The sequence below is a fragment of the Agelaius tricolor genome, unplaced genomic scaffold, assembly GCF_023055355.1.
Source record: "Agelaius tricolor isolate 1412-34295 unplaced genomic scaffold, bAgeTri1.0.p SCAF_4, whole genome shotgun sequence".
Classification (NCBI taxonomy): Eukaryota; Metazoa; Chordata; class Aves; order Passeriformes; family Icteridae; genus Agelaius; species Agelaius tricolor.
Window position 1 is genome coordinate 41,489,598 of NW_027269264.1, and position 25,636 is coordinate 41,515,233.

The 25,636-nt window shown below is 39.8% G+C and overlaps 1 protein-coding gene across 6 annotated transcripts in view; it reads left to right on the forward strand.

Annotated features, from left to right (window-relative positions):
- The first annotated feature begins 778 nt into the window (after positions 1-778).
- ARL15 (ARF like GTPase 15) overlaps positions 779-25,636 on the forward strand; it is a 241,983-nt gene continuing 217,125 nt past the window's right edge. The window contains exons 1-4 of one of the 6 annotated variants that reach the window (XM_071425423.1): positions 877-1,033; positions 10,072-10,087; positions 11,908-11,998; positions 12,589-12,645. In XM_071425423.1, coding sequence (XP_071281524.1) covers positions 12,592-12,645 — 54 coding nt within the window. In that variant the 5' untranslated portion in view covers positions 877-1,033; positions 10,072-10,087; positions 11,908-11,998; positions 12,589-12,591. Of the gene's footprint in view, positions 1,034-9,241; positions 9,261-10,071; positions 10,088-11,907; positions 11,999-12,588; positions 12,646-25,636 lie in introns of those variants that run through there. The other 5 variants (XM_071425424.1, XM_071425419.1, XM_071425420.1 and 2 more) reach the window with 5 other exon arrangements.

Here is a 25,636-nt window from a genome sequence, read left to right on the forward strand (position 1 = left end):
TCCCTTATTCTTTCACTTGATGTCTCATTTTTAGATTTCCTATCCCACTGTCACACACAGGGAGAAGTTTCCTTCCATTTCTCCAGGAATCAGGCATCCCTACTAACACCTCAAGTTTGTGAAAAAGCCTCCAGGTTAGGATGTCAGGTTGCAGTACGAGACATGGACGTTTCTTTCACGGGTGCTTAGGGGAACCATCACAGAATCAATCAGATTGGGAAGGAAACCTATGGCTGGATCAAGTCCAACCTGTGACCAAACACTACAACTTAACTAGACCACGAACACTAAGTGCCATGTCCAGTCTTTCCTTAAACACCTCCAGCGGTGGTGACTCCTCAGCCTCCCTGGACGGCTCGTTCTAGTGTGTAATCATCCCTTCTATGAAGAAATGCTTCCTGGTGTCGAACCGAACCCCCCTCCCCCGGCTTTGCTTAGGACCATGTCCACTTGTCCTGTCACTGGTTGCCTGGGAGAAGAGGCTGACCCCCACCTGGCCACAGCCTCCTTTCAGGCAGCTGTAGAGGGTGATAAGGTCACCCCTGAGCCTCTTTTTCTCCAGGATAAACACCCCCAGCTCCCTCAGCTGCTCCTCACAGCACTTGTGCCCCAGTGTGCTGCCCTTCTCTGGGCCCTGTTAGGCTGCGGGACGAGCGAGCCCCGCCAGCCGCAGCGGCGCGGCTGCAGCGTTCCTACGCCTTTAAGGGCGGCCCGGCCGCGCCCCCACGTGTGCGATCAGCTGACGGCGCGTCCCGCCCCCGCCCGCCCCTGCCCCGCTCCCTCCGCCGCGAGGTGCGGGCGGCAGCGCGGCTCTGACAGCGCCGCCGGGGCAGCGCCCGCGCCCCCCGCCCGTCCCCGGCGCGCCCGCCCGGCCCCGCCGCGCCTCCCGCCCCGCGCCCCGGCCCCGCCGCTGCCCCGCGCCGCCGCTGCCCCCGCCGGCCCAGCGCCGCTGTCAGCCGGGCGGGCGCCCGCGGCCCCTCCGGAGAGCTCGGCAGCACGGCGCCCGGCGCCACCCCGGTACATGGATTACCTGGTAGGTTCCCGGCGGCAGCGGACCGTCGGACATTTTAACTGAGCGGCTGGGGCGGCGTCCGCGGCGCGACGGGGTGCGGGGGGCAGCCCGGGGCCGGGGGTAGCCGGGTCCGGCCGTGCTGCCGCGCCCGGGCCGGCGGGCTGTTAACGGGCGATAAAGCGGCCGGGCCCCGCTCATTTGGCCGCTATTAGGTTGCTAAAGCCGTGACCCGGGTCGCTGTTTTTTTCCTAAACGCTGGAGCTTAGGGCATGCTCCAGTGAACTAAATTGCTACCGCGGACGGGATCAGCCGAGCGCCCGGGCAGCTGGTATTCGGGGGTAGTGTTTATGGCTCTTTAATGAATATTGGCTCCATTCGTCTGTGAAAGATCGTATCGCGGGCGTGCACCTCAGCTGGGATCGTGGCTGGTGTTTGCACTCACCCGCGCACCCTCGGCGGGCGAAAGCCCTTTGGCACGGCTGGCTCATGAGCAGGTGGCTTTGTTTTAGCATGGTACTTGCTTACCTGGTCTTTTCAGCCTAGCAGTGGGGGGGTGTAACGAGCACACCCCATCGCTCCAGTCCTGTTGGCATCCCATTGCTCCAGTCTTGTGGCTTCGAGCTCTGTGCTGTGAACTGGTGCCCGCTCCTTCACCGTGAAATGCTGCGAAGCGTCAGCTGGGGCAGTGAAGAGCAGGCATCTTCTGGCCATCCCTGTTCGTTGTTGGTGTCAAGTGGGACCAGGAAGTATTTTGAGTCAGAATCTTGACTCTGTCATTCATACTTTTTCGCACGGGATGCTCACGGGTGTACACTTTCAAGAGAGGCTCATCAAATGCAACAGAATCTCTGGAGATGCTCTTTTTAATGAACAGAGTATTTGCCGTGCTGAGATGAGAGCTGCATGCAGTGTCTGGCTTTTCCTTTTCTGGCAACTAACTAAACCAGAAATACATTAAATTAATACTTCACTATTCTTGTGTCTACGGAGCTAAGATTTGTTTTGGTTTATTGAGCCTTGCAACCCCCAAAATGTTTTAGGCTTGCCTTTCTGAATTTGAATACTACAGAGAGACACTAGAAAATGAGTCCTGTGTGGCAGAAATGGTTGGCAGAGTTCTCTTTAACAGCCTAGTTAATGAAATACTGATAATAAACTTGCTGGGTATCAAGTGCAGCCTCATAGCTCCTTGAGAGCCTGGAGCTGTTTCTGAGATATTTTTTTTCCTTTATAAACTTATGGCCAGATGAAACTGGTTATTCTGTACTTTTCAAATACTTGCATTAACCTTTGTGACTGCTACAGGCTGTTGTGTGGAAGGCTAACCACTCTGAGAACAATAAATTTAATAAGCCTTGCAAACTAAGAGCATGTTTTTGTATTAACTAAAGGGGGGAGGGGATTAAATAGCAGTGGTTTTTTTTTCTTCCCCTGACTCTTATTCTCCAGCTGATCCTTTTCCTCTTTTTTTGTCACGTGGCCTTCTTTAGTGTCAGTTCTAAAAACTGTCGTTGATTATGAGGTTTAGGCACCTCAGAAAGTCTGCTCTAACAACAACAACAAAAATTATGATGGTGACTTAGACAACTGGTTGTGTAAATCTGTTTTTGGCTTGTTGTCACAGTCTGCCCTGGTGTAAAGATGGGCCTGCTCATTATCTATGCAAGACTTGAAGTTAAGTGTGAATGTTAAGCTATGGCTGTAGAACAATTGTCTCATTATTTCCATAGCAAAAAGAGCTGTACATGTTAAGGAATTTTGTGTTTTGTGCATTTATGTTGGGTTCTTGCATGTACATGGGCATGAAAACACAAACAGAAGGTTTCTGGTTCCTCATGTGGGGCACCTGTGTTGCAGCCTGCCAGCAGTGAGGTTTTCTCCCGTGCTTGCAGTGTGAGGCAAAGAGCAAAGGATGAGTTGTTTCCTCTTGCAGTAGTGCTGAGACAGAGTATTTGACGAGTTTTGGTTATCAGTGGGGCTGAGTGAGGGAGTGTAGTGGAAGGAGGTGAGGACAGATGAGGTCAGGTTTGTTGCTGCATGAACTCAGGGGTCAGTGCATCTCCACAAGGAGTCTACCCTCAGCCATCTCTTCCCAGACTGGCATAGGAAGGTTCTTTTCCTTATTTTAGCTGTATAGGACCTACATTGATGGAGAAGTCTTTTTTCCATTAAGAATCAGATCCCTAGAAGTAATGAACATCTGAAGCACCTTCCAATATCATCAGGTTATTGAAAGCGCTCAAAACCTTCTCAGAGTAGATTCAGTTGGAGCCAGCTTGGCCTATGGCCTAAAACTTTTATGGGCAGATACCCAAAACCTAAGTAGTGCCTTCCCTACTTAAAGTGTGATCTTCAATTTATGGCTAATGCCATTTGATAATAAATTGGTACTAAAAGAGTATCTCCAGTGATGCTCTGGTCTATTTTTGCAGTTTTACATTGTAACAAAAAAAGTATCACTGGCCTCTGTATCTTTGATAGCTAGAGGAGGCTCTTCAGCCTGGTGCCTCTTATTTTTGTGTTGCTATAATTATGATGTTAGGAGTGGTGTGTTTTTTTTTTTTTTTTAAATCAACATGATTAAACCAAATCCAACCTGTAAAAAGAATACATCTTCACTCAGAGGCACCTTTTACTTACATGTGTTGTTCTGCTTGCATTTAGTTAACTCTTTTAGAACATGCTATGTCAACACAGCTGCATCAATGTAGATTTGCAGGTTTTTGTGACTACATAATCTAGGGTACTGTTCTGCAACCTTCTTCAGCTTCATTCTTGCTACATTGTGTCTGGAAGGATTTTAGTGTATTCAGAGACTTGTGTTGGTTGGCCTCTGTTCAGTAGACTATGCTTAATTTAAGGAGTTATGCCATGATGCATCTTGTGAAAAGCATGGCATGTGGCCAGTCTTACTTACAGTTCTTGCTTGGAGAACTTGTGGGGAAACAATAAAAAATGCTTCGGTTTTTCTTATGTGCTGCAATTGCAATGCAGATTTTAAGCTCCTGAGTAGACTTTCACAATACACTTCTTCAGTGGCATCCTCTGCACTGGGTAAAGTTCTTACATGCTTCTGTTCTATGTATCAGCCTGATCTGTGTAGAACTTTTAAAAACTGCTTGAAAGAGTGATGTAGAAATTTGAATCTGTCTCTTCACAAAAGGAAGATGTTATACTTGCCTAAGAGGTTTATAATAAAAAATTGATAACCTGTTTAATTTTGTATTTTTAGCATTTTCATTATGATAACTTATCCATAAATTATATCCCAAGATACTATATACTGTCTTAGTTGTAGATAAAAAGTGTTTCTTGGGGAGGTATTGAAGAGCAAATTCTGACCTGAAATGGAAGATAACTCTTCTTGGATGATGAACTGCTTCAGCTTCAGCAATTTTTTTTCTTTTTCATCTTTTTGGGTCCCTTTTCTGAGGAGTTAAACAGAAACATGGGTTCTGCAATGTCAAGAGAGTGCACACTCCTATTTTGCTAGAATCCTTGTTGCTTTGTTGGGGATTGGTTTCTTTTAACTATAACAAGTTTGGGTGGGCTCTTGTTGTTCTTTGTACACTTGTTAGCAGATACAAACTATTTTGCTCCAGTATGCATGCACATGAAATCTAAAATTTTGTAAAATTTTTTAGTGAATTCAACTAAATTTTCAAATTTTAAATGAATATGTGAATAGGCCTTGAACTGACTTAAGAGTTTCTGCTTTGTTTCTGAACAGTCTTGACCTCACAATCTAAATAGTTAGTATTCAGACAAAGTCTTCATTGGGGAAAGCTGCATAATCCAAACTGGTGTTCTTGAAGTGTTAGGTGATATTAAAAAAAAAATTAAATGTTTTTGACCAGCTTTTCTTTTTTGGGCCGCTTACTTTTAACACCTTTCTTTTAAATAGTTAGACTCTTTAATTTAATTGGACAGGTTAGATTCAGAAAGTGGCATGTGGGATAGATCAAGACCACTTAGTGATTCTGGTATACTTCAGATCCAGTCTTTCCATTGCTGTTGCCAGTTCCATTGTTTGGTATCTGCAGGTCACAGAAAACATTTTTTTCTCACACCGCAAATGCGTTTGAGAGGCGTATGTTTGAAGGTAAGAGTTTTACTTCACTGAAACTTTGTAAACCAGGAGATCCTGTCCTTTGAATAAGGAAAAATGGGTCGAGGTCCATACTAGCAACTCTGTATTTTTCTTCTGAGGCACATGTGTGATGTGGATACATTGCCTGCAACATGAGCAGCCACGGTCTATAGGCAGGGCCACGTCCTCTTACTGTTTGCTGAACACCCCTCTCACAGGAATTCTGTCTTTTGTAATGTAACAATAAGGAACGTTTGGGCCCTATGTTGACTGATCTATCAGCTATAACAGCCTTGAAAACTTACACCTTCTGTAGAGCACAAGGGCTTCTATTTTATTATCGTCCCTTCAGTTATTATCGTCCCGGGGGTAGCCGAGTAGTTTGGGAGGTTGATTAGACACAAGGATGGGGCGTCTGACAGTTGTTTCAAAAGAAATATATAGCTGAATGCAGGAAAGAAAACAACAGCTGTAAAGTGCATGCAACTGTATTAGTGTTTGGATCAGATGTGAATCTTTTAATTGGAGAAGGTAATGTTTACCTAGGTTTGCATTGCAGAGTGATCACAGATGACATGAATTTAATATTTTTCACCAGATGGAAGCATTTACTTCACTAATGGGTTTTTCCACCACAGGCCTAGATCAGAATTAGTGTCTGAAGTATGTAGTAAGAATACTTGGTCTTCAATTCCAGCTCTTGCTATGTACTACCAGACCATGTTGCTCTGCAGTGTGCTGCTCCTGAATTCTTCAGTCAGACCTCCAAGCTTCAAGGCAACATGGTGATGAATTTCACAAAAGGTTAGAAATGCAAGCTTTTAGTAAGTGAGAATATCTGCATTTAGTAAGGACAAAATATTCCTTCTAATACCACATGCTGATTAACATTTTTGGCTTGTTGTCAGTATCATCAGCTCATGTTTTTTAATACTGCCAGCTTGTGATGTTTATTCTTTTAAACGGAGTTCTGAAGTTTTGTGATTGTATGAGGATATTAGCTCTCCATTAATAAAAGAAGCATTTTTAGTTTAGTTTAAAACCACAGATGTGGCCCAAAGAGCTCTAAAGCCCTATGAAAAAAACCACAACAGTATTTAAAATCTTTTGCTTCTTTGTGTTTTTGCTCGTGCTGCTCTGCATTATGTTGGTTCTGCTGTTTTTTCACTGTGTGTGCAGGATAACTTTCTGAAGTGCAAGCTGTCTGACTGTGACTATATAAAAGTCCTTGTGGACATAAGTAGGGTATTTGCAATCTAACAAAAGATGGCTCATGCCAGAGCTCTTCAGCATACAAAATTTATTCTTTCTCTCTGACAACCTGGTAAGGTGACTAAATTAATTGTCAATGAGTGTGTAAGTAAGTCCCCTCTATCTGAGGAAGAGACACAAAGCAGGAAATGTAGCTGACAAGTCCTCTTATACTAGATGCAGTCCTGCCTCAGAACTTTGTTGCTTGTAAGAACAAACTGTAGGAAGAGCATGAATCTTTGATGCTCTGTATGTTTTGGTGGAGGAACAGAAGAAAAATTTGTTCACAGGACCCACATTAGCTTCTGGCATTGGAGAATCTGGGTAAGCAAGATGGCATCCAAGATCCACTAGGAGCTGTTGATATGGGGGAAGTAAGTTTTCAGATTTCCTTTTTTTATTTTGACTTGGAGCTTTTATACAGAAGAAACATCTGTTTTCCACATTTTATTAGCTTTTATAAAAACTGTTGCTTAGTCTTCCTTTATATGATTTTGACTCTAATAGAGGTGAAAAGCTTAAACCAATTAAAAATGAAGTAATAGTTTTGTAATCTGTAATACAAATTTCATGACAAATACAAATAAGCATTGAGAGCACAGCTCTGGCAGTGAATAAGAGGGAGAAGTGAATGCAGAGATTACAAGGGAGTTTCATGTTTGTGTTTAGTTGTATAAACTGCTTATGCTTTGTGTGGGCTGGTGCAGAGACAAATATTAAGAATGCATATTGAACCCAGGAAGAAAATCTAGTACCTCTTTTGATATTTGTAATAAAATAGCAGATGAAATTCAGTGTTGATGCATGCAAAGTTGCATATATTTTTAGAAGAAGTCACATGGAAGTACAGATGCATGGATAGGCCCTAAAATATCATCAGTACTCAGGAAAGGGAATGAGGATCCTTCTTTAAAATGTCATCTCAACCCAGACATCTGTCAACAAATTTTGAGTATTAAGAAGGAAAAAGAGGGAAAGATCTCATTTTTACATTGCTTAAATATAAGTTTTGCTCTTGTCTTACTTGCTGCATTTCTGGTTGCATCATTTCAGGAAGAGTATTAAAAAAACCAAAGAAAATACAGAGAAGGATGATGTGGTAATTGAAGAAAAGCAATTTCTTCCATACAAGCAGAGATAAGTAGTTACAGCTCTTCAGTCTGAAGAAAAGACAGCTGACTGGTATGAGGAGGTAATAGTCTAGATGTCTTTTGAATCAGAAAGAGATTAGGCAATAAGCAATTTTTTTTTCTATACAGAAGAACTCACAGTTATAATCCAGGAACTGTGTTTTCATGTGAGTGTAGTTGAATTCTCACTTGTGCAGTAATGTTAGGGAGGTGAAAATGAGTAGACCAGGAATTTGTACAGTGTCTTCAAAGACAGGTCCACTGTGGGTCGGTATTAAACATGATGTTCAGATGTGATGGTAGGAAATCCTGAAGTTGTGATTACTGGAACATAAGGATAGGTCCATGAGGTATGATTCCCTGGATATCCTGATGCTTTGCTGTGGACTAAAGATATCCTCCTCATTATTCCTCCTCATTGAGGAGGAATCTAGAATCAGTTCTTGAACAGGAAATTGCAGTTAGGAAATTGAGATATTCTGAGTGGTGTCCAGGAGTGCTGTTCGGTGTAATCAAAATTTCATTGACTGCACAGGAGGTGGGACTTTTCAATTCAGAGGTATTCATGAAGATACTTAATCTGCTCCAGGGGCACATAGCTGACAGATTCCTTTTTCTTAGAAGTATGTATGAGGAAAGGCTATTGGCTTTCTGACATCTGTGTTTTAACAAATTTATAACTTTTTATGTAAGGCCCACAACACTGAGTGAACCTGAAACTGTATAGACAACCTGTGTAGAGGGATGATGCACTCTACAATAAGTGCTCTCTTTTCTCAGTGCTTTCCTCTTGCCTAGAAACTTGCATAATTTCTGGTTTCACCAAGACTGGAGAAAAGGTCCAGAATTCTTGAGAAATGTCTATGCTGCACTTGCAGCTATTAATTTTCTGCTGGCTAATCTGTATCTAACACTGCCTCAGCCACTTCAGTCCTGGAAACAGTAATGGAAAACTGTTCTACTGAGAATATTGCCTAAAAGAGAGGAGAGCATTGTTCTCTGGTCCATCCATTTGATTACTTTTTATGATGACAAGAGAGTTCTTGGATTTAGTCCTATTTTCTGTTCACATATCATTGCTTTTCCATCAACATCAGGTTTCTTCTAGTCTCTAAACTGAGATTTATTTTTCTAATGATTATGTATAAGAAGATTATTCAGTATTAAAGGAGAATATGAAAATATTTTCTGTGCCTTTTTTCCCTGAGAACAGTATTAAAAAGAATTCAGGGAGTTTAAATTAGAAATGTTATTAATGGGATGTGCTAGAGGGCTGTGACATCTTGTGCAGAAAGGGGAACCTTGGAATTACTAGTTGGAGTTCAGTAGGCAAGGTTAGCAAACAGCAGTTCTGGTAAAAGTTCCTGCTACCTTTACTAGTAGTGTTGTGTGTTCTTTTGGGTACCCACATCTTCCTTACAACACATAAACACTGAGAATTTGTTTCAGGCTCCATACCTTAAAACCTGCATATTTTATACATTGGTATTGCTAATTTTTGCAATTTTATACACTGAAAAAGATGCAGATAAGAATAGAGGTGGAAAAACTTTTGCCTGGAAGATACAGCAATTCCAAGCGATTACTGGGTTGTATCACTTCATTATAAATGAGCAGAGGTGTACCTTGATCTTAAATGTATTAAAGAAACATATCACCAGAAAAAAAAACCTCTAACATCTTCCTTTTCTTGTTTTGCTTTCTGTTTTTGTGATCTTGGAGCTGTATTCAGTGCTGTAATTTATTTAGGACTATGCCACAGTGAGTTGAGGTCGAGGTGAGTATTTCTGCTGGGTGGCAGAATTGACTGCTCCTGCAGTTCTGTCAGGTGTTGGGTCTTTTGGTTCTTTCCTGAGAACTTGGTTAGGAGCACCCTCCCCTTTTGCCCCCCAAGGTTCTTGAGGCTAATGCTTTCAACTTGGTGCTAATGCTTTCAACTCGGTGCTTGAAGTCATCAGTTGCAGAACATGCTCTAATTAATCTTTTCAAAATCTGGTCTTTTGTAAATATTATGACTAGGGATTTAATCTTGTATTTGCTGACAAAATAGATATTTAAAACAATGGCTTTGTGAGTTGCAGACTGTGTGCCTGTGTCAGAGCTGAATGAGATTTTTTTTAAACACCAAATACTGAAATTGCTTTGTACTGATAGCAGAATACTTGAAAAAATGGACAGAACAGATGCTTGTTGTGAATTGAATGCTGCACAGCTGCAGGGCAGACATCTTTCTAAGTCATTATAAACAGCCACATTTTTACAAGGTATGATTAAAATAACAAAGTCTTGGGTGAATAGGAAAGTTAGCTATGAATTTGCTTTCCAGTGGGAGAAATTATTTAATGTTTGTGAGATGACCCTTTTCCAAGGCAGAAGGGTGCTTTTTGACCGAGACGCATGAATATAATGTTTGACATATTTGATCTGATGACTCCATTTTTCGCTTTAGACATGTGAAATCACATCTGTGAAGAATTAGTCTTTGTAGAATTGTGTCAAACAAGGTATCTTTCTTTCATAGTATTTGTAGGTATATTTTTACATTTTTTTTCTTTTATTTTCATGCCTACCGTGTAAAATCCTTTCAGAAAGCAACAATAAACTGTAAGTAAATTACGTGTAAATTTTCCAACAATTGTTATGTTGCCCAATTGTATGGTCCCAAGTGAGTTGCTGCAACTGCAGTAATGAAAGATTACAAGTGTGAAGAATAAACTCCCCATTGCAGCAACAGATAATCAACTGTCTTAATTCAGTGGTCAGACTGATAGTCTGAAGGATAGTATCACTAAACTTTTAATTATTTAAATCAATTCCTGTCACTTTTTCAAGGATTAAACTGAAATACTTCTGGGGAGGGAATGTAAATTTTCAGAAGAAAGGATAGGCGAATATAATAAATATTAATAGTAGTGTTGGATTTAATGACCCTTTTTACCACAATAGAATGTAGTTTATAAGCATTTTCTTGGAGGCTTGAAGAAGGGATTATCTTAATATTTCACTGGGAAATGCATAAGGGAAACATTAATCAGTACTTTATGTGACAGAATTCATGCCTGATAATAATTAAAATAGTCTGTGGTTTTAGAATATTAACAATTGCAAACCCAACAATGGATAAGTAAGGTAACATGGGATGTAGGTTATTTTATTTTGCTGAAGCAAGGATCTACAGGGGCTTGCTGGAGAATTTGAACTGCAGCTTAGTTCTCCCACTAATGCATAGCCTGGAGTAGTGAACACAAATTAAGACAAAGAAAACAATTTATAATGCTGTGCTTGTCTAGAATAAAAGCAAACCGTATACATGGAGAAGCTATAATGGTTTGCTGCTGCTGCATGTTTACTTCTCTTGCAAGCTGAAATAATAATTTACTTTATATACAAAGTTGTCTGCCAGCAACATAGATTCTGCCAGGATACTGAAAATGCAAATCATTCAATGTATCACCCGGTGTTTAAGTATGGGCTTAAATTGCCACAGACCAAGGTTAAACATTAGGAAACTTTCTAGTAGAGAGGGTAATGAAGCACTGGACTAAATTGCTTGGGGAAATCATCCATCCCTGGAACCTTTGGAACAAGGCCTGCAAATACTGTCAGGAAGGGTATGGTCTATGACCCCACCCCACCACTTTGTGTAACTAGGATTTCTTGAAGTCAGTTCCTGTTTCTCTGTCAATTTTTTCTTTCTGGGAGACGCTCAGAGCACAAGAGATAGACTTTGATGTTTGGTCTTAAAGCGGAAAAAAAAAATCTGCTTAAACTGAAATGGTGTTTCAAGTCAGCATCTCCTTGTCATTAATAGCATGCTAGATTACTTCCAGTAAGAAATGAAAATCAGCTGTGCTGTTGAAGTTTGTTTTCAGGTTTTTTTGCTGTGCTTTTTGACTTTCAGACAGTTCAGTGAAATACTGTTTGTTTAAAATTTAGATGTAGCAGTTAACAGCAAAAGAAAAATATTGCTAAACTTTTTTTTATTACTTGTAATTAATAAGATCTGTTGTTTTGTGTTTTTTTTTAAATCCCAATTCTATTTAAATGGGTATTTCAATTCCATATTGTTTTTTTTTTTTGGAGGGAGGGAGAAATTAGAAAGCAGATGCTGAAAAGATGTTTTGATTGGTATGTTTGAAGTCTGTATCATCCAACACTTTTTCTTAGATAATGTGTGGACTTTTGAAACATGTAATGAAAATGTTCTGCTTGAGGGTTTTAAGTTTTGTCTTTCAAATACCTTATATAAAGTAATTCCTCAATTACTCTTCTGAACAAATAATTGTAAGCTTAGTTTATTTTACCTAGTTGTATAGGAAATATAGCAAACCTACAGTAGTTTTTATTTTGGTGTTGGAGAGCTGCATTTATTTCCTGGCTTTGTTGTGCTAATTAAAGAAGGTGTTTTTCATCTGTTTCATCAGAAATTCGTAGTCCATCCTCAGCCTCTCTGGGTGACTGCAGAAGACATAGAATTGTGGCATCACAGCAGATTGGAAGTTGAGCAAGTTGAGGGTAAAAACTTTTAATATGATTATTCTCAGCTTAAGAACAGATTAAAGAAAATGTTCTATTTCTGTGTTCTACTTTAGAAAGCTAAAACAATAAGGCTCCAGAAATGTGCAAACATTAAATTATATGCAGTATTCTGCTATATAGAGGAAGACAGTTTCAGTGATGGTAAAAGGAGAGAAAAATATAAACGCAGAAGCTCTTTACAGTCCACTAAGAGGCCAAAAAGAACTCCATTAAAATGATTCTTGCAGATTGTTTTTAAATCAGAGTAGATAAAAATAAATGAGACTGAAAGCTTACATGCAAATTATTAATGTTGTGTACAGGTATTTTTGGGATCATTAGATAAATTGAGACCTATAATGAAATACTGAACTAGTGAGTGTGAAGGTGTTGACACCTCTACACTTAGCTGCTTCTGTATGAAAGGTAGCATGTATCTGTATAACCTGAATTTATATGGCACTTTTCTAAGGTTTTAATACAGCTTTGAAAAAGGTGTTTCTTTCAGGGGAGAGGGGAGAGATGGGAAGAAAAGTAGTTCTTAATAAACAGCATTCTTGATAATGTTTTTATTTTAATTCCTTTAGACTATGTCTGAATGTATCCAGCTCTCATTTGCTGTTTGTAGAATTGGCATTTACACGGTAAGGCAATGTTCTAACTAAGTATTTTTGTTAGTGTTAATGCCATTTGAGTGAAAAGAAGTTACTTAAGTTTTTTAGGATTGGATTTAAGTAATGCAGATAGCAAAAGGGATTTGTCATGCTAGTTTGCGTAAACAGACTACAGTAAATTTTTGTCCTTTCAAAGATTAACTAATACTAGAAGAGAAAACGTACCCTCCATTTTAGTTAAAAAATGATAAAAAAAAATTCAGCCAGCCTCTTGAGGTGTAAGAAAATTTAGAATTCATGGGCATCAGTTGCTGAAAATTCTTGCGTAATGTAATTGCTGGAGGGTTTATGTACATTTGCCATTAAATGTCTGTGATGTTTTTGTAATGTCACATATTAAAACATGTTAGCTAAATGCACATATTTCAAGTTTTTTCTGGAGAGCCTTAACATTGTGGAAATGCTTTTAAGTTAAATTTAGCAAAACTTATATAAAAGAAATAAGAAGTTTACTTCAATTATGTGTCCCAAATATGCTAGTATTTTTTTTTTCTGCTCCTGGTTCTTGTAATTAATGTTGAGAACACTTAGTTGAATGGGGTTTTGTAGAAACTAACCTTAATTAATACATTACAATAACGTAGTATATACAGAGCTTACACAATGAATATGACTCGATTTCTCAAATCATGCTTCATATCCTGGAGCTTTTGGAGTGGGAATGCTGCTCCTTCTGTTAGCACTTTTCAGGAGGAAGCCTGGAACATACCACTTCATACAGTCAAAAGTATGGGTGAGTTTTGACTAATAGTGAGGAGGGCTATGTGCCATTAGTAAATCTTACTTGAGGACAGAATCTCAAAGCTTTACATTTGCTTCTGTTCACAGAATTTGGTTCCAGGTAGTGTTAAATATCTGCTTGAGGCTTTTTTCCCATAACATTTGCCTGCTTTCTGTTTTCAACATCTAAAAGCCTTTTAAATGGCGGAAAAGATGAGTCAAAGGCATATTTCCTTATGGTATTTAAATTTCTTAAGAAGACTTTCTAAGTCTAAAAATTACTGTCTGATAAGAGTATACTATCTTAAGGATCAGAGAAGGTTACAGTCTGAGCTTTCAATGGCTACAAGGTACTCAAATGGTCTGCTAGTTCTTTAGAAGGCTAGATTAAGCTGCTCAAATTAATTTGAGAGAATGTCCAAGTATAAATATGTGTGTATTATGGACCTGGGTATGAGAAGGTAAAATGTAGTACATCCTCTGATAGTAATCAGTTCTGTTTTAGTTTAAAATAGGTCAAGTGTTGTCTATATACTCGAGTGCTCTGCTAAATGTTAGTGGTTGCAGTTATAGTGATAGTTTAATAAGTGGTATCTCACTCTGAATTTTTGGGCAGCAAAATACTTAATTTTATCAAATGTTTTAAATTGAAAAATAAAACCAGCTTGCTGAATTTATTAAAATGCTGAAAGAAATTGATTTCATTGACTGCTGGTACTTAAGGGGGGATAGTGAGGAGATGATGACTAGGCTTCAGAGCATCTGGAGCAGTGTTATGGCCACAGTGTACCAGGCAGGGCATGCCATGTAAAGTGCATTTGAAGGCTAAAGTAGTTCCTTTAGGAAAATGCTAGCTGCAGAGAGTACTTGCTTACATGAAATGCCTCTCATCGGAAAGGTGAGTTTCAAATGATCTGACTGGAGGGTAGGCTTGTACAGTTTTGGTGTCATAGTAAACAGAGAGGCCTGCTGAAGTGAGAGCTGTGCAGAAGGACAGTGTGATAGTTTCTGCCTCTGCACCATACCCTGCTTGTGCTTGTAACTGTCACCAGGTTTGTTACTCAGGTGGGTCAGCAGTCTGGCAGCTGTTAGGTACTGAGTGCTCCATACTGATGTCAAGAAGCAAACTTCCACAAAACTCCAGTTCATGTTTCCCTTCTAATTAATTCCCTGGGTGTTGTGCTTTCTGCTGCGTGCTATTTTGCAGATTCAGTTGATTTTCTATTTGCTAGCTAATTGATTTTTATCCAAAATCCAAGCAGTCTCTCAGAAACCAGTCCTTAGCAGCACCATGTGTTCAGCTTGTACTGAGGTACTAGGACACTTCCTGTTCTGCATGTCCTCATGGTACAGTGCTGCAAGTAAGGCTCTTAGTCCTTTGGACTACAGACATCTCAACTGTTAGCCTGTTATCAAGCTGCTTATCAGTAACACTCTAAAGCACCCATTACATCAACTGTACTACACCATTAAAGTAGCTTCCTGTTTTTCTGGAATGTACAGGTAATGAGATGGGGGGAGAGTTTATGTGGTGATCTATGGCAAAACAGCCTGTGCTGCCTGCCGTGAGGAGAAAACCTACATCTTTGCAAGAATATAGGAGGAGATGTAATGCCTATTTCAGGTGAATTAACTAGATGAAGTGTATACCCTTGAAGGGAGGAAGAGCAAAACAGAGGTGGTTAATATGAAAACTATATAGATTTTTGAAGGGGTTTGAAACTGATAGATGTTTCTTTCTAAAAGGAAAACATTATCATAAACTCAAATGAAAACTTTTGTGATTAAGAAATCAACCAGCCAATGAAAATAGAACTCAACTTGTTTCACATATCTTCTCTCAGAAGTTTTTCAGGTGCAGGTTTCTGCCTCTTCCACCATACCAGCATCTGCAGCAGATGTGTCAATTGGATGTGTGGGAGCAGGCAGATAAATTTATGAATCTGCGTGACTGTGAAGACTGTAAGCATATGACAGCTTGCACCAAGGGCTATAAATTTATTTTCTTTCTGATTTAATTTTCTTAATCAGGTAAAGATCCTATTAAAATAATGATAGAGAATTCTACCTATGTGAACCTCAGAGGGAAAATAGTCCCCTTTTTTTGTCTTGTAAAACAATTTTTATGATGAAACACTTGCCACCTTTGTACATATTGAAACACTTGCCACCTTTATACTCCATCATGGAAACAGTGTGTGTGATTGTGCGCATATACTCTGGAAGGTTCTCTGATGCTCTGTCCTAGCCCTTGCGACTTTTTTCTTTTCATCCATTTCTCTATAATTTTAAGCTTTTTTCAACAGGGGTAATAAGGCATTCTTTCTGTCCCTAACCTTGAAATGTGACTGCAGGAACATGCAAAATGTAATTTTCACGTAACTTGTTGTTTTAGATAGAAAAACAAGGACAAAACCCTCTACAGGGGTCAGAACCATGCAAAAATACCTGAGGAGGCCAAGTGGAAGCATGGTCTTTTACTGGTGTATATTAGAAGGTAAAATACTGAAAAATGCATTTTCCTGTTTCAGGAAATTCAAAAGTAAGTTTTTCTTGATTTCAAAATATGGCATCAGTAGATAAATAATTTTGTTTCAATGCAGCACAAGGATAACAAAAAGTTTCCTGTAGCTCTTTCTGCTTTCAAATGCTGGATATGGCAAAAGCAATGCACTGTGGCAACATTGCATCAATGCTGGCATCTTCTTCATGAAAATCATGAGTAACTGATATTTTAGTTTTAGTAACCTCTTAGCTTGAATTTGAATGCAATAAGAAGTGGAAATAAATTGTGCATTTTTACAGCTTTGCTTGCTATAGTTTGTATATGGTCAGTACAGTAAACAATGCAAATGTGCTTTTAGTTTTCTGGTTTACTTTGGACTTACTTACATTTGTCTTTGTTTATAGTGATAAATTCATGTCTTGAAATGGTTTGGCTGGAATCAGATGTTGTGCTAAGGAATTCGTCTGATGTTAGAAAAAACAGAAATAACATTTGCTCATGAAGTGGTGGAGAGGAAGCTCTTTAAAGAAGAGAAATCAACTAAGCCAGCAACTAAAGGCAGCCATGAAATAGGAGGCAATCATGGGAATATGCCTGGGAGATTCCTGGAGCCAGCCTGTGACTTAGAGTGTGGAAAGCTTCCTATGAGATTCTTCCCCTCCCTAACATGGCTTCCCATTGGAAAACACTAAGTTAAAGTAATAACAGTGTTCATATAGCATATCCTGCCTACTCCTCCCTTTCCCATGTCATGTCCTTGACATTAGCAGCATAACAAAAGCACAAAAGTGCAGCAGGAAAAAGTCCTTTTATGTGTTACCCTTGGGGAAATGTGGGTAATTCCATTCACAGTCACTGCTGATATTCTGTGGATAGCCTGTTGGAAAGGTCTAAATGTTTTTAACTTCCAGCCTTAAATGAAAGGTTCTTGCTATCAGCCGAGTTTTGGCAGTGACTTGCATTGGGTGGGACTGTGCCTGCTGTGTTGCTGCAAACCAGTAGTCAAGCTGCTTGAACCATGCTAGTTGTGATTTGTGTTGCTACCAACCTAAACAGGAGAAAGAGGGGCAGAGTGTCCTGATGCATGTGTCACTCTGTGCATGTGAATGTTAGATACATTGTGGGTTTGAGAAAGTTGAGACTTTCTTTTCTACTTTTCCTGAAATAAAGGAACAGTTATAGCATTTTTTCAAATGAGGAAAGCAAAAACAAATGAAGGGGGAGAGCGTCAAGACTGGGCCAGGAGAGTGGATCAGAGTACAGTTCTCTTCCCTGTCTTTCCCCAGAGTTCCTTGGTTGAAGTGAACTGTGCTGACATTACTGAGAGTCTCTCCTTGTGGCCAGAGCTCATGTTACCTGCTCAAAGAGCTCAGCAGCTTGGTGCAGCCAATGCTGCTGTGACAGCATTGCTTTCCTGGGCTGCTCAGTGACATACACTAGGTTTCCCACTCTTTGAGAACCTCTGACAATTAGTTATTGCTTTCACTGGAAAGGTATGGTTTGCTAAATCTGCCTGTTGATTTTTGTCAGAATCTCTATTGGACAAATTTGCAAGTTGGAATAGAGCGTTGTCCTGGGCTAGGGACTTGAATACAGGTTTTGTTCCATCTGAGTTGTCACTGCTGTCCATGGCTCTTTCCTGCTCTAGAGAACAGCAATGTTGTTCCACAGGCCATTAGCTTTAGGGAGGACAACAGGAAAACCCAGATCATCATTACAAAAGTCTCTAATCTTTTCTTTTCAGACAAGATGCTGTTCAATTTGCATTTATCAAAGCTGTGGGGTTAGTTATCCTGTACATAAGTGCTGTTTTGCTTTTTCTCTTTGGAAGTCAGGATTCCTAATCTTCATTCTTACTGCCTGTCCAGAAAACAGTTGTGTAATGTGTTGTCAAATGTTGTATTTTGCCTTCATGGTGCTCCACACGGAAAATAAACTACTCTTGTTAGGCTCAAGTGATGCAGGGAGTGATGGTATGAGCATGGGATTTTTCTGGTTGCCTCTACACCAAAAGCATCCGTTTTTGTTGTAGTTTGCAAAGTAGCCTCTTTAATTACAAAATGAAAAAAAAAAAAATTTAATATAGTAGGTTAAAAGGTGATTTGTAAGTACATTGCAAAGTAAAGATATTCAAACTTTAGACAGTCTCCTATGAAAAAATGATCTGTTTGAAATCAGAGGCGCCCTCAGATTGTGGACTTTGAAAGATAGCAGGGGATTCAACTAATGTTGAATTAGTGGCAAATTGCAAATATATTACTTCACTGTATCATTTGAATTATTGAGCGGGTGAACTAGAAGTGGCTCTTCAGGGGAAGTGAGTTTTTTCTTTTGTGTTCTATAATCCTGTGGCTGGGACCATGCATAGCAATGAGATGTGCAGAAGAGCAAATTGATTTGCAAGGATTCCTGACTGGGCAATTCTAAGTTGAGATGAAAAGCAAGCTCCCTGTGATTATGGTCAAAGTTGCACTCCCTGCTGTTTGTGCACATGCAATCAAATCCTCTACCTTGTGCAGTCGGATAAATAAGAATCTAATAGGTGATCTGCAAGCGGAAATAGGGAGCTACAGTAATATGTATCATTCATAATATTTTGCATGTAGCTGCAGGGTTTTTTTATTGCTGTTTTTTTTTTTAGTCATAATCTTGCCAAAAACTGTGTTGCTTTTGCGTATGATTTGTAAAGTATTTGTTGCTAGTCTGTATTTGCCTTTAGCAGCAATTGGACAACCACAGAGCACTAGAAATTATGCTTGCAGAATAATTGCATCTTTTACAAGACTACATGTTTCAGTAGAAGTGGGAAAAGTTTGTTCTGCAGCTCCTGAACTTTTGTTCTGTGAGCTCAAAAATTGTCTGTTAGTCTTAGAGTGAGAGAAGATTGCTTTTTCCTGTGAACATGCATGCACTGTATCCTGAGGCCATCAATGATAAGTCACTATTATGATTGCTACTGTAAATAGTTCAACTCTGTTTTCTGAAGACATCCTGTGTTTGTGCAAGAACAGGTATCTGTTAAGGGAAGAAGTCATACGAGTGGATAGTAGATGAAAAAAAAAAAAGGAAGTGCATCAAATGCCACAAAATTTAATCTGTTTATGAGTTAGCTTTTTTTTTTGATGGAAAGACACTTCTAATTCTTACCATCACTATATGTACATCCATGGTGTTTTTAGTTTTTCTTCTCCCCCTAAAACTGAAAATGTTTGCCTAGGTGTTGAAGTTAGTTTTCAAAGTGATTTGCTGAATATCTGTTGCTACAGCTTCTTTATAATTCTAGTCTGCTGTCTTCAAAGTAGTTTGAGATTGCATGTGTAATTAAAACCATAAATGCTTTTAGAAAGGCTGTTCTACAGCATCCTTTAGAGCCTTTTAAAGTAAATAGTGCTTTTAGATCTGCTTTCTATTACAGTGTTTGTATTTTGATCAGTTTGATTGTATTGCATACAAATCATAAACCTAGTTATATTTTGTCATATGAAAACTTTTGAGTGCCATTTCATTTTTATAGCAAAGATTTATATGCTACAAAGCCATATTGAATTTTTACTGTGTTTATGTTGCTGGGTATTATGTTGTTTAAGAGTAGAAAACAATGGTGTTTAATAGATGTCATAAATTCATACTATGGTTCCACTCTTATGACTATATATACCTAAATTTCAAAAGGAAGCTTTTAAGTAAGTGTTACTAGGATCTCAGATGCCATTTTGGGCAACAGACCTTTAGGAAATGGTAAAAATGTGAGAGGTGGTATAAGAATTATCTTTTGTCAGGGAAAGCAAAGCTACATACAGCTATGACATGGTGTGTTGTAACCAAGATTTTAAAATTCTCTTTCTGGTATTGTCACAATTGCCTGTGTCCATGCAGGCAAAAATCTAGTACCTCTATTTGCAGCAGTGTTTGTCTCGGGGCTTCCCAAACTTACAACTTGATTTTTTAGCTTTATGTAATGAAGCTAAACTACCAGTGGATGTTCTAGACCTGCCTTGTTTCACTCAATCCTTCTGGTGTCTTCAAGACATCACTGACACAAATTATTTGTCATGCAATTATTTTATCATGGACTGTCTTGTGTTGGAAGGGACCCGCAAGGATTATTGAGTCAAACTTCTGGTGCTACACAGGACAACCCAAAAAATTCCAGCATATGCATTTTCTAATTCCTTCTTGATTTATATACTGGGACCTTTACACATTACAGAAAAATAACATTGGTGGATCTTCAGATACAACCCTGCAGAGCTTCTCATCTGAAAGAGGGTTTTTTTTAAATTAGAGTAAGGAAACAGCAACAGCCAAAGGAATGAAATGTCCCACTTTCTCCTCCTCTTCTCCAAATCAAAGTGTAATTTAGGAGAGGGACGCACAAGTCTGCTGTATGTTTCCTGGGCTTCCAGCTGGATGCTGATGACAGAACTGAGAGTAGCTGCTCAGTTGCATTTTCAAAACTTCATTTTAGCCATGGGCACATGCTGGCACCATGTTGAACAGATCCATAATCTTCCAGTAGTTTCTTTTTTAAAACAAGGCAGCATGTTTCCATGCCATAGCTGGGACTTTTACAAGGACACGTAGTGATGTAGGACAATGGGGAATGGCTTTGAACTGAAAGATTTAGGTTAGATGTTAGGGAGAAATTATTTGCTATTATAGGTTGCTGTGAGAAACTGTAGATGCCCCATCCCTGGAAGTATTCAAGGATAGATTGGATGGGGCTTTGAGCAACCTGGTTTAGTGAAACATGTTCTCAACATTAATAAATGTTACATCTCAGGCAAAAACCACGACCCATCTTTTTTTGCTTATCTTTGCCACAAATTTTATTAATCATGGATTTTTTTAACTCCTCTTTACACTGTAATGTAGTCAGAAAATGTACACTTTACCTTAATGGAAGATAATTATTTGTACCCCAGTTCTAAAAGTGCACACACTTCCAAAACATGTGAGATTTTGTTTCTTAACCAGGCCTGTGTTGTGTTAGTGCTGTCTTGGAGATCTGCTTACTTCATTAAGTTGTCATCTTGGATTTAGTGGAAGACATTCCAGTGCAATTCTCTGGAATACATACGTGTAAGTAATAACCCTTCTGTACACAGTCATACCTAGAGGCCCGACAGAGGTTGATACTCTGTTCCATACTGACTCGAGTCTCTGCTGTGAGAAGCAAGCTACAGGCAGACAGGGATTGCCTCAAACACATCCGTGTATTGGGAAACCATGCAAGATCTTGCCACGTGCACTTGTTGTCTGTGTATGGAAATAGAGGTGGGATTTGTTGTGAAGTTGAATCTTTACAGGCAAAAGATCTGGAACAATGGGGGGAAAGTAAAACAAATGTCTTGATTAAGACTTGACAAAAACTTCTGGTTTTTTACATCAAGATTTGTGTTTCAGATGCCTTTGCCTTGCTCTTCATAACAGTTGTGTGTTGTTTTTCTTCTCTGCTTGAATTTATTGGCCATGGAAGAGAATGAGTCTGCTAAGAGAGAGGCTTATGAGCAGATTGGCTCATATAGTGGGATGTTAGAAAGAAGTAACTCTTGGTTTCAGTGATCCTAAAATGCTTTTTGCCATGCCATCTTGCTTGACTTTGACCAGAACATGATTCTGAAAGGGATCAAGTCTGGAAATACACACTTTGTCATGTCAGATTAAAAAGCAATGGCCATGGTAGGTGAGAACCCCAAATACTGGACCTCAGCCTTGCAGGAAAGAATAATATAGGGATCATAAAAGAGAATTTTAAATCCAAATAACGCATAAATAAGAAGGTCAAAACATATATTTAAAAAGAAAAAGAAAGAAGAAGAAAACCAACCAAAAACCCAACTCCAAGCAGCTAGAAAACCCAAAAAACAACTACTGTGGAGTAAACTAAGTTGAACTGAGGCTCTGGAACTATTGGATAATGAGCAAGAAAACCACAATAAAAGAAACTTTTCTTTTAGCTGTGTTTTGTGCTGAGCCTGTAATTAATTAATCTTTTATAAGCTATCACTCTCCAATAATAATTTAGAGGTTGACAAATCAGCTCTGGATGGAGAATATGAATAAAACTCTTAGTAAATACAAAATCTGAATGTATTCGAAATGCCCGTGGAACTCTTCCTCATTATGGTTTTATTATTCCATATGCTTGTATTCCCAGATCTCACAGATAGTGGCTCAACTTTCCCAATGAGACACAAACTATTTTGTTTTTCAGCAGGCTAAACTGAAGTGTAAAATGAAAAGAATTTACTGATATTCCACAGCAAGTTGTATGCAAGATCTTGTGGTTCCGACTCACAACGCATGCCTTGGCTGATTGGTGTCTGGACATTTGAATACTTAGAAAAGCCTTCTGCTCTTTTTATCATTGAAATTAGAACATAATTAGAATGAAAATGTTGTGATTCCAAATTTGTTTGCAAATTCTAGCATGGGATTCAGAAAGAGGGGTTTTGTGGCTTCTTTTGTGGGAGTTAAGATTTTCTCTTTGAAAATTCTTTAGTGTGGGAAGCTCTTTCCTGAGGAAGGAAGATGTTTTTAATCTGCTCAAGTTCTTGAATAATATTGCAAAGAATGCCACTTAATTTCATGTTGTCACTTCTCTGTTCACCTCTGACTTCTTTCAAGCTTTCTTTACATGGCTGCTTTATGTGAGATACGTGCACCAGGTAAGCTGGCATCATTTCTTTCTCCTAGCATCTGATTCCAATGAAGTAACCATTTTTTCCCCATATATGTTAACTGTGATATTGTGTGTGACCATGGTTCAAGATTTTCTGGTTTTGATTCCCTGTTCCCCTCATTGCTGGAATATTTTTGTTAAGAAAAGCTGCTTGTGTTATATTTCATGTGTATTGCCTGCTTACTGTAGCAACTGCCACAGGGAATGACTTCTTTTCTTAAGGAAAAGTGGGGGACTGAAAAGAAATTATCAAAGTGGTATATACATTTTTACTGTTATATGCTCAGTATGTTGAACTATTGCAGGTCTCTGTGTTGCTGTTTAGGCACTGGACACTGCTGTATTCCTTAGCTCTTAAACTGACATAAGTAACTTTCTGTTGGCTTTGTCTGTGTTTTGTACTGAAAGCAGACTCCTTATTTGAAGAATAGGCTTTGAGTCTTGGTGGGCTTTTCCAAGATTATTTTGGGATATCAAAAAAGTCTTCCTGGAAAGGTCTTTTTTAATATCTGTTTTGGGTTGGACAAGGTTGAAATACTTTTTGGAAGAAAGGCTTAGTAGAGAAAAGTGTTTGATAGACAGATAACTCAAAGGATTTATGTGTTGCTGATGCAAAAGTTCATGGCACAGGTTGTGAAGAATAAGAAGCTTCAGAAATAGGGAGTCTCCCTCAATACACAAATGTTTCTGTTTTTCATGTTCACATGATAACATCATAACAAATAGAGCTGAAAGGAGCAAGAGCCATCTAATTAATTCCTGGCTCAGAAGCAGGATGAACTATGACCAAACCAGTTCTGACCAGACTGCTTTTCTGAAAAAAGCAAATCAGGTTTCATAATCTCTTCTACAAACTCTTCCTGAGCAAAACTAGCCCTACTTTCTACACACTGTTTTTCTAAGATCGACCCTAAATTTCTTGTTAATATTTCTTGCTTCAGTTTAAACTTTTTAGCTCAAGGTTACATGGGGCTTTGAGCAACCTGGTCGAGTGGAAGCTGTCCCTGTCCTTGGTGGGGAGATTGGAATTAGGTGATCTTAATGGTCCCTTCCAAACCATTCTATCATTCTTTGTCTTACAGACAGCAAAAAGGTGCACTCTGCTGGATTAAAAACTGCCTGGATGGCTGGCCCAGAGAGTGGTGGTGAGTGGAGTTACATCCAGCTGGTGGCCGCTCATCAGTGGGGCTCCCCAGGGCTCAGCACTGGGGGCATTTCTGTCTGCTGGAGGGCAGGAAGGCTCTGCAGGGGGATCTGGGCTGGCTGGATCATGGGCTGAGGCCAATGGTGCAAGGTTCAACAAGGCCAAGTGCCAGGTCCTGTCCTTGGGTCACAACAGCCCCAGGCAGTGCCACAGGCTGGGGCAGAGTGGCTGGAAAGGACCTGGGGGTGCTGGTGAGAGCAGCTGAACATGAGGCAGGCTGTGCCCAGGTGGCCAAGAAGGCCAATGGCATCCTGGCCTGGATCAGCAATGCTGTGGCCAGCAGGGCCAGGGCAGGGATTGTCCCCCTGTGCTGGGCACTGCTGAGGCCTCACCTCCAGTGCTGGGTCCAGCTCTGGGCCCTCACTGCAGGAAAGGCACTGAGGGGCTGGAGAGAGTCCAGAGAAGGGCAATGGAGCTGGGGCAGGGTCTGGGGCACAAGTGCTGTGAGGAGCAGCTGAGGGAGCTGGAGAAAAGGAGGCTCAGGGGTGACCTTATCACTCTCTACAGCTGCCTGAAAGGAGGCTGTGGCCAGGTGGGGGTCAGCTTCTTCTCTGCCAGCAAGCAATGTGATAAGAAGAAATGACCTCAAGATGTGCCAGGCAAAGTTCAGAGTGGATATTAGGAAAATGTGTTCCTAATCTACTATTTGAACTTGAAGTCCACTAATACCCACCATAAATATTCCACCATGGGAAGGGTGGTGAAGCTTTGGAAGAGGCTTCCCAGGCAAGTGGCTCATTCACCAGCTGTTGCGGTATTTAAAAAATGTGTGGATGTGGCACTAAGGCATCTGTTTTAGTGGTGGACCTGGCCGTGCTGGGTTAATGCTTGGACTTAAAGATCATAAAAACATTCTCTAACGTAAATGGTTCTAAGATTCTTTCCTATGTATAATAGTAAACTTTGAACTAAAAAACCCATTCCGAAATGCATCCAGCATTGGATGGTATTTGGTTTACAGGGAGTAGTATGACTTGCTATGCAATTAGATTTCAGTCCTTAATTACTTGCGTTTCATAGAACTGTAAAAAAACCTTGTGTTTCTCACTGAAACTGCAGGAAAAACAAAAACTCTCCAAAAACTCTCAATTTTTAGTGTTAGAGAATTAAAGAATTACTTTATTCTGGCCAGGATATTGTTCTGGCCAGGATGTGCAACAGAAACAACTTCATCCCCTCATTGCCTGGGTTCTGCAGAGAAAATCATTCAATCACACATAATTTTTACTAGATTTTTCACATATCAATACAGTCAAAACCCAAAGAAATTATTGGTTCAATATTCATTGGTCCCAAGTTATGCAGTTCTTTGTATTTGGTTTCCAATTGGTTATTGATCTCTTCACCTTTGATGGTTCTCATTCTTTGTTTTCTTACCTATGTTTTCCCAAACCAGGAGTCTCCAGCCATGCCAGGGGTGATTTTGGAGCTGATGGTCATTAATGGTCCTTATCTTTTGTGTATCTTCTCTGTTACTCTCAGTCTGCTCAGATGTTAAGTCCTTTAAAAGGAAACCTTAAGTCATTTACCCTGGGCAAAGGTGAACAAAACCCCTGACTAAAGTTATATAAAAAATTTAAACTTGTATAATTTCCAACAGGACATGGCAGGAACCTTAAAGATCACCCAGTTCCAACCATCCTTCGATGGGCAGAGACACCTTCCACTATCCCAGGTTGCTGAGGGTGCCTTTCAACCTGGCCTTGAACACTGCCAGGGATGGGGCATCCACGGCTGCTCTGGGGAACCTGTGCTGGTGCCTCACCACCCCCACAGTGAAGAATTTCTTCCTAACATCTAACTAAGCTTCTTCTCTTTTAGTTTGAAGCCATTGCCCCTCATCACT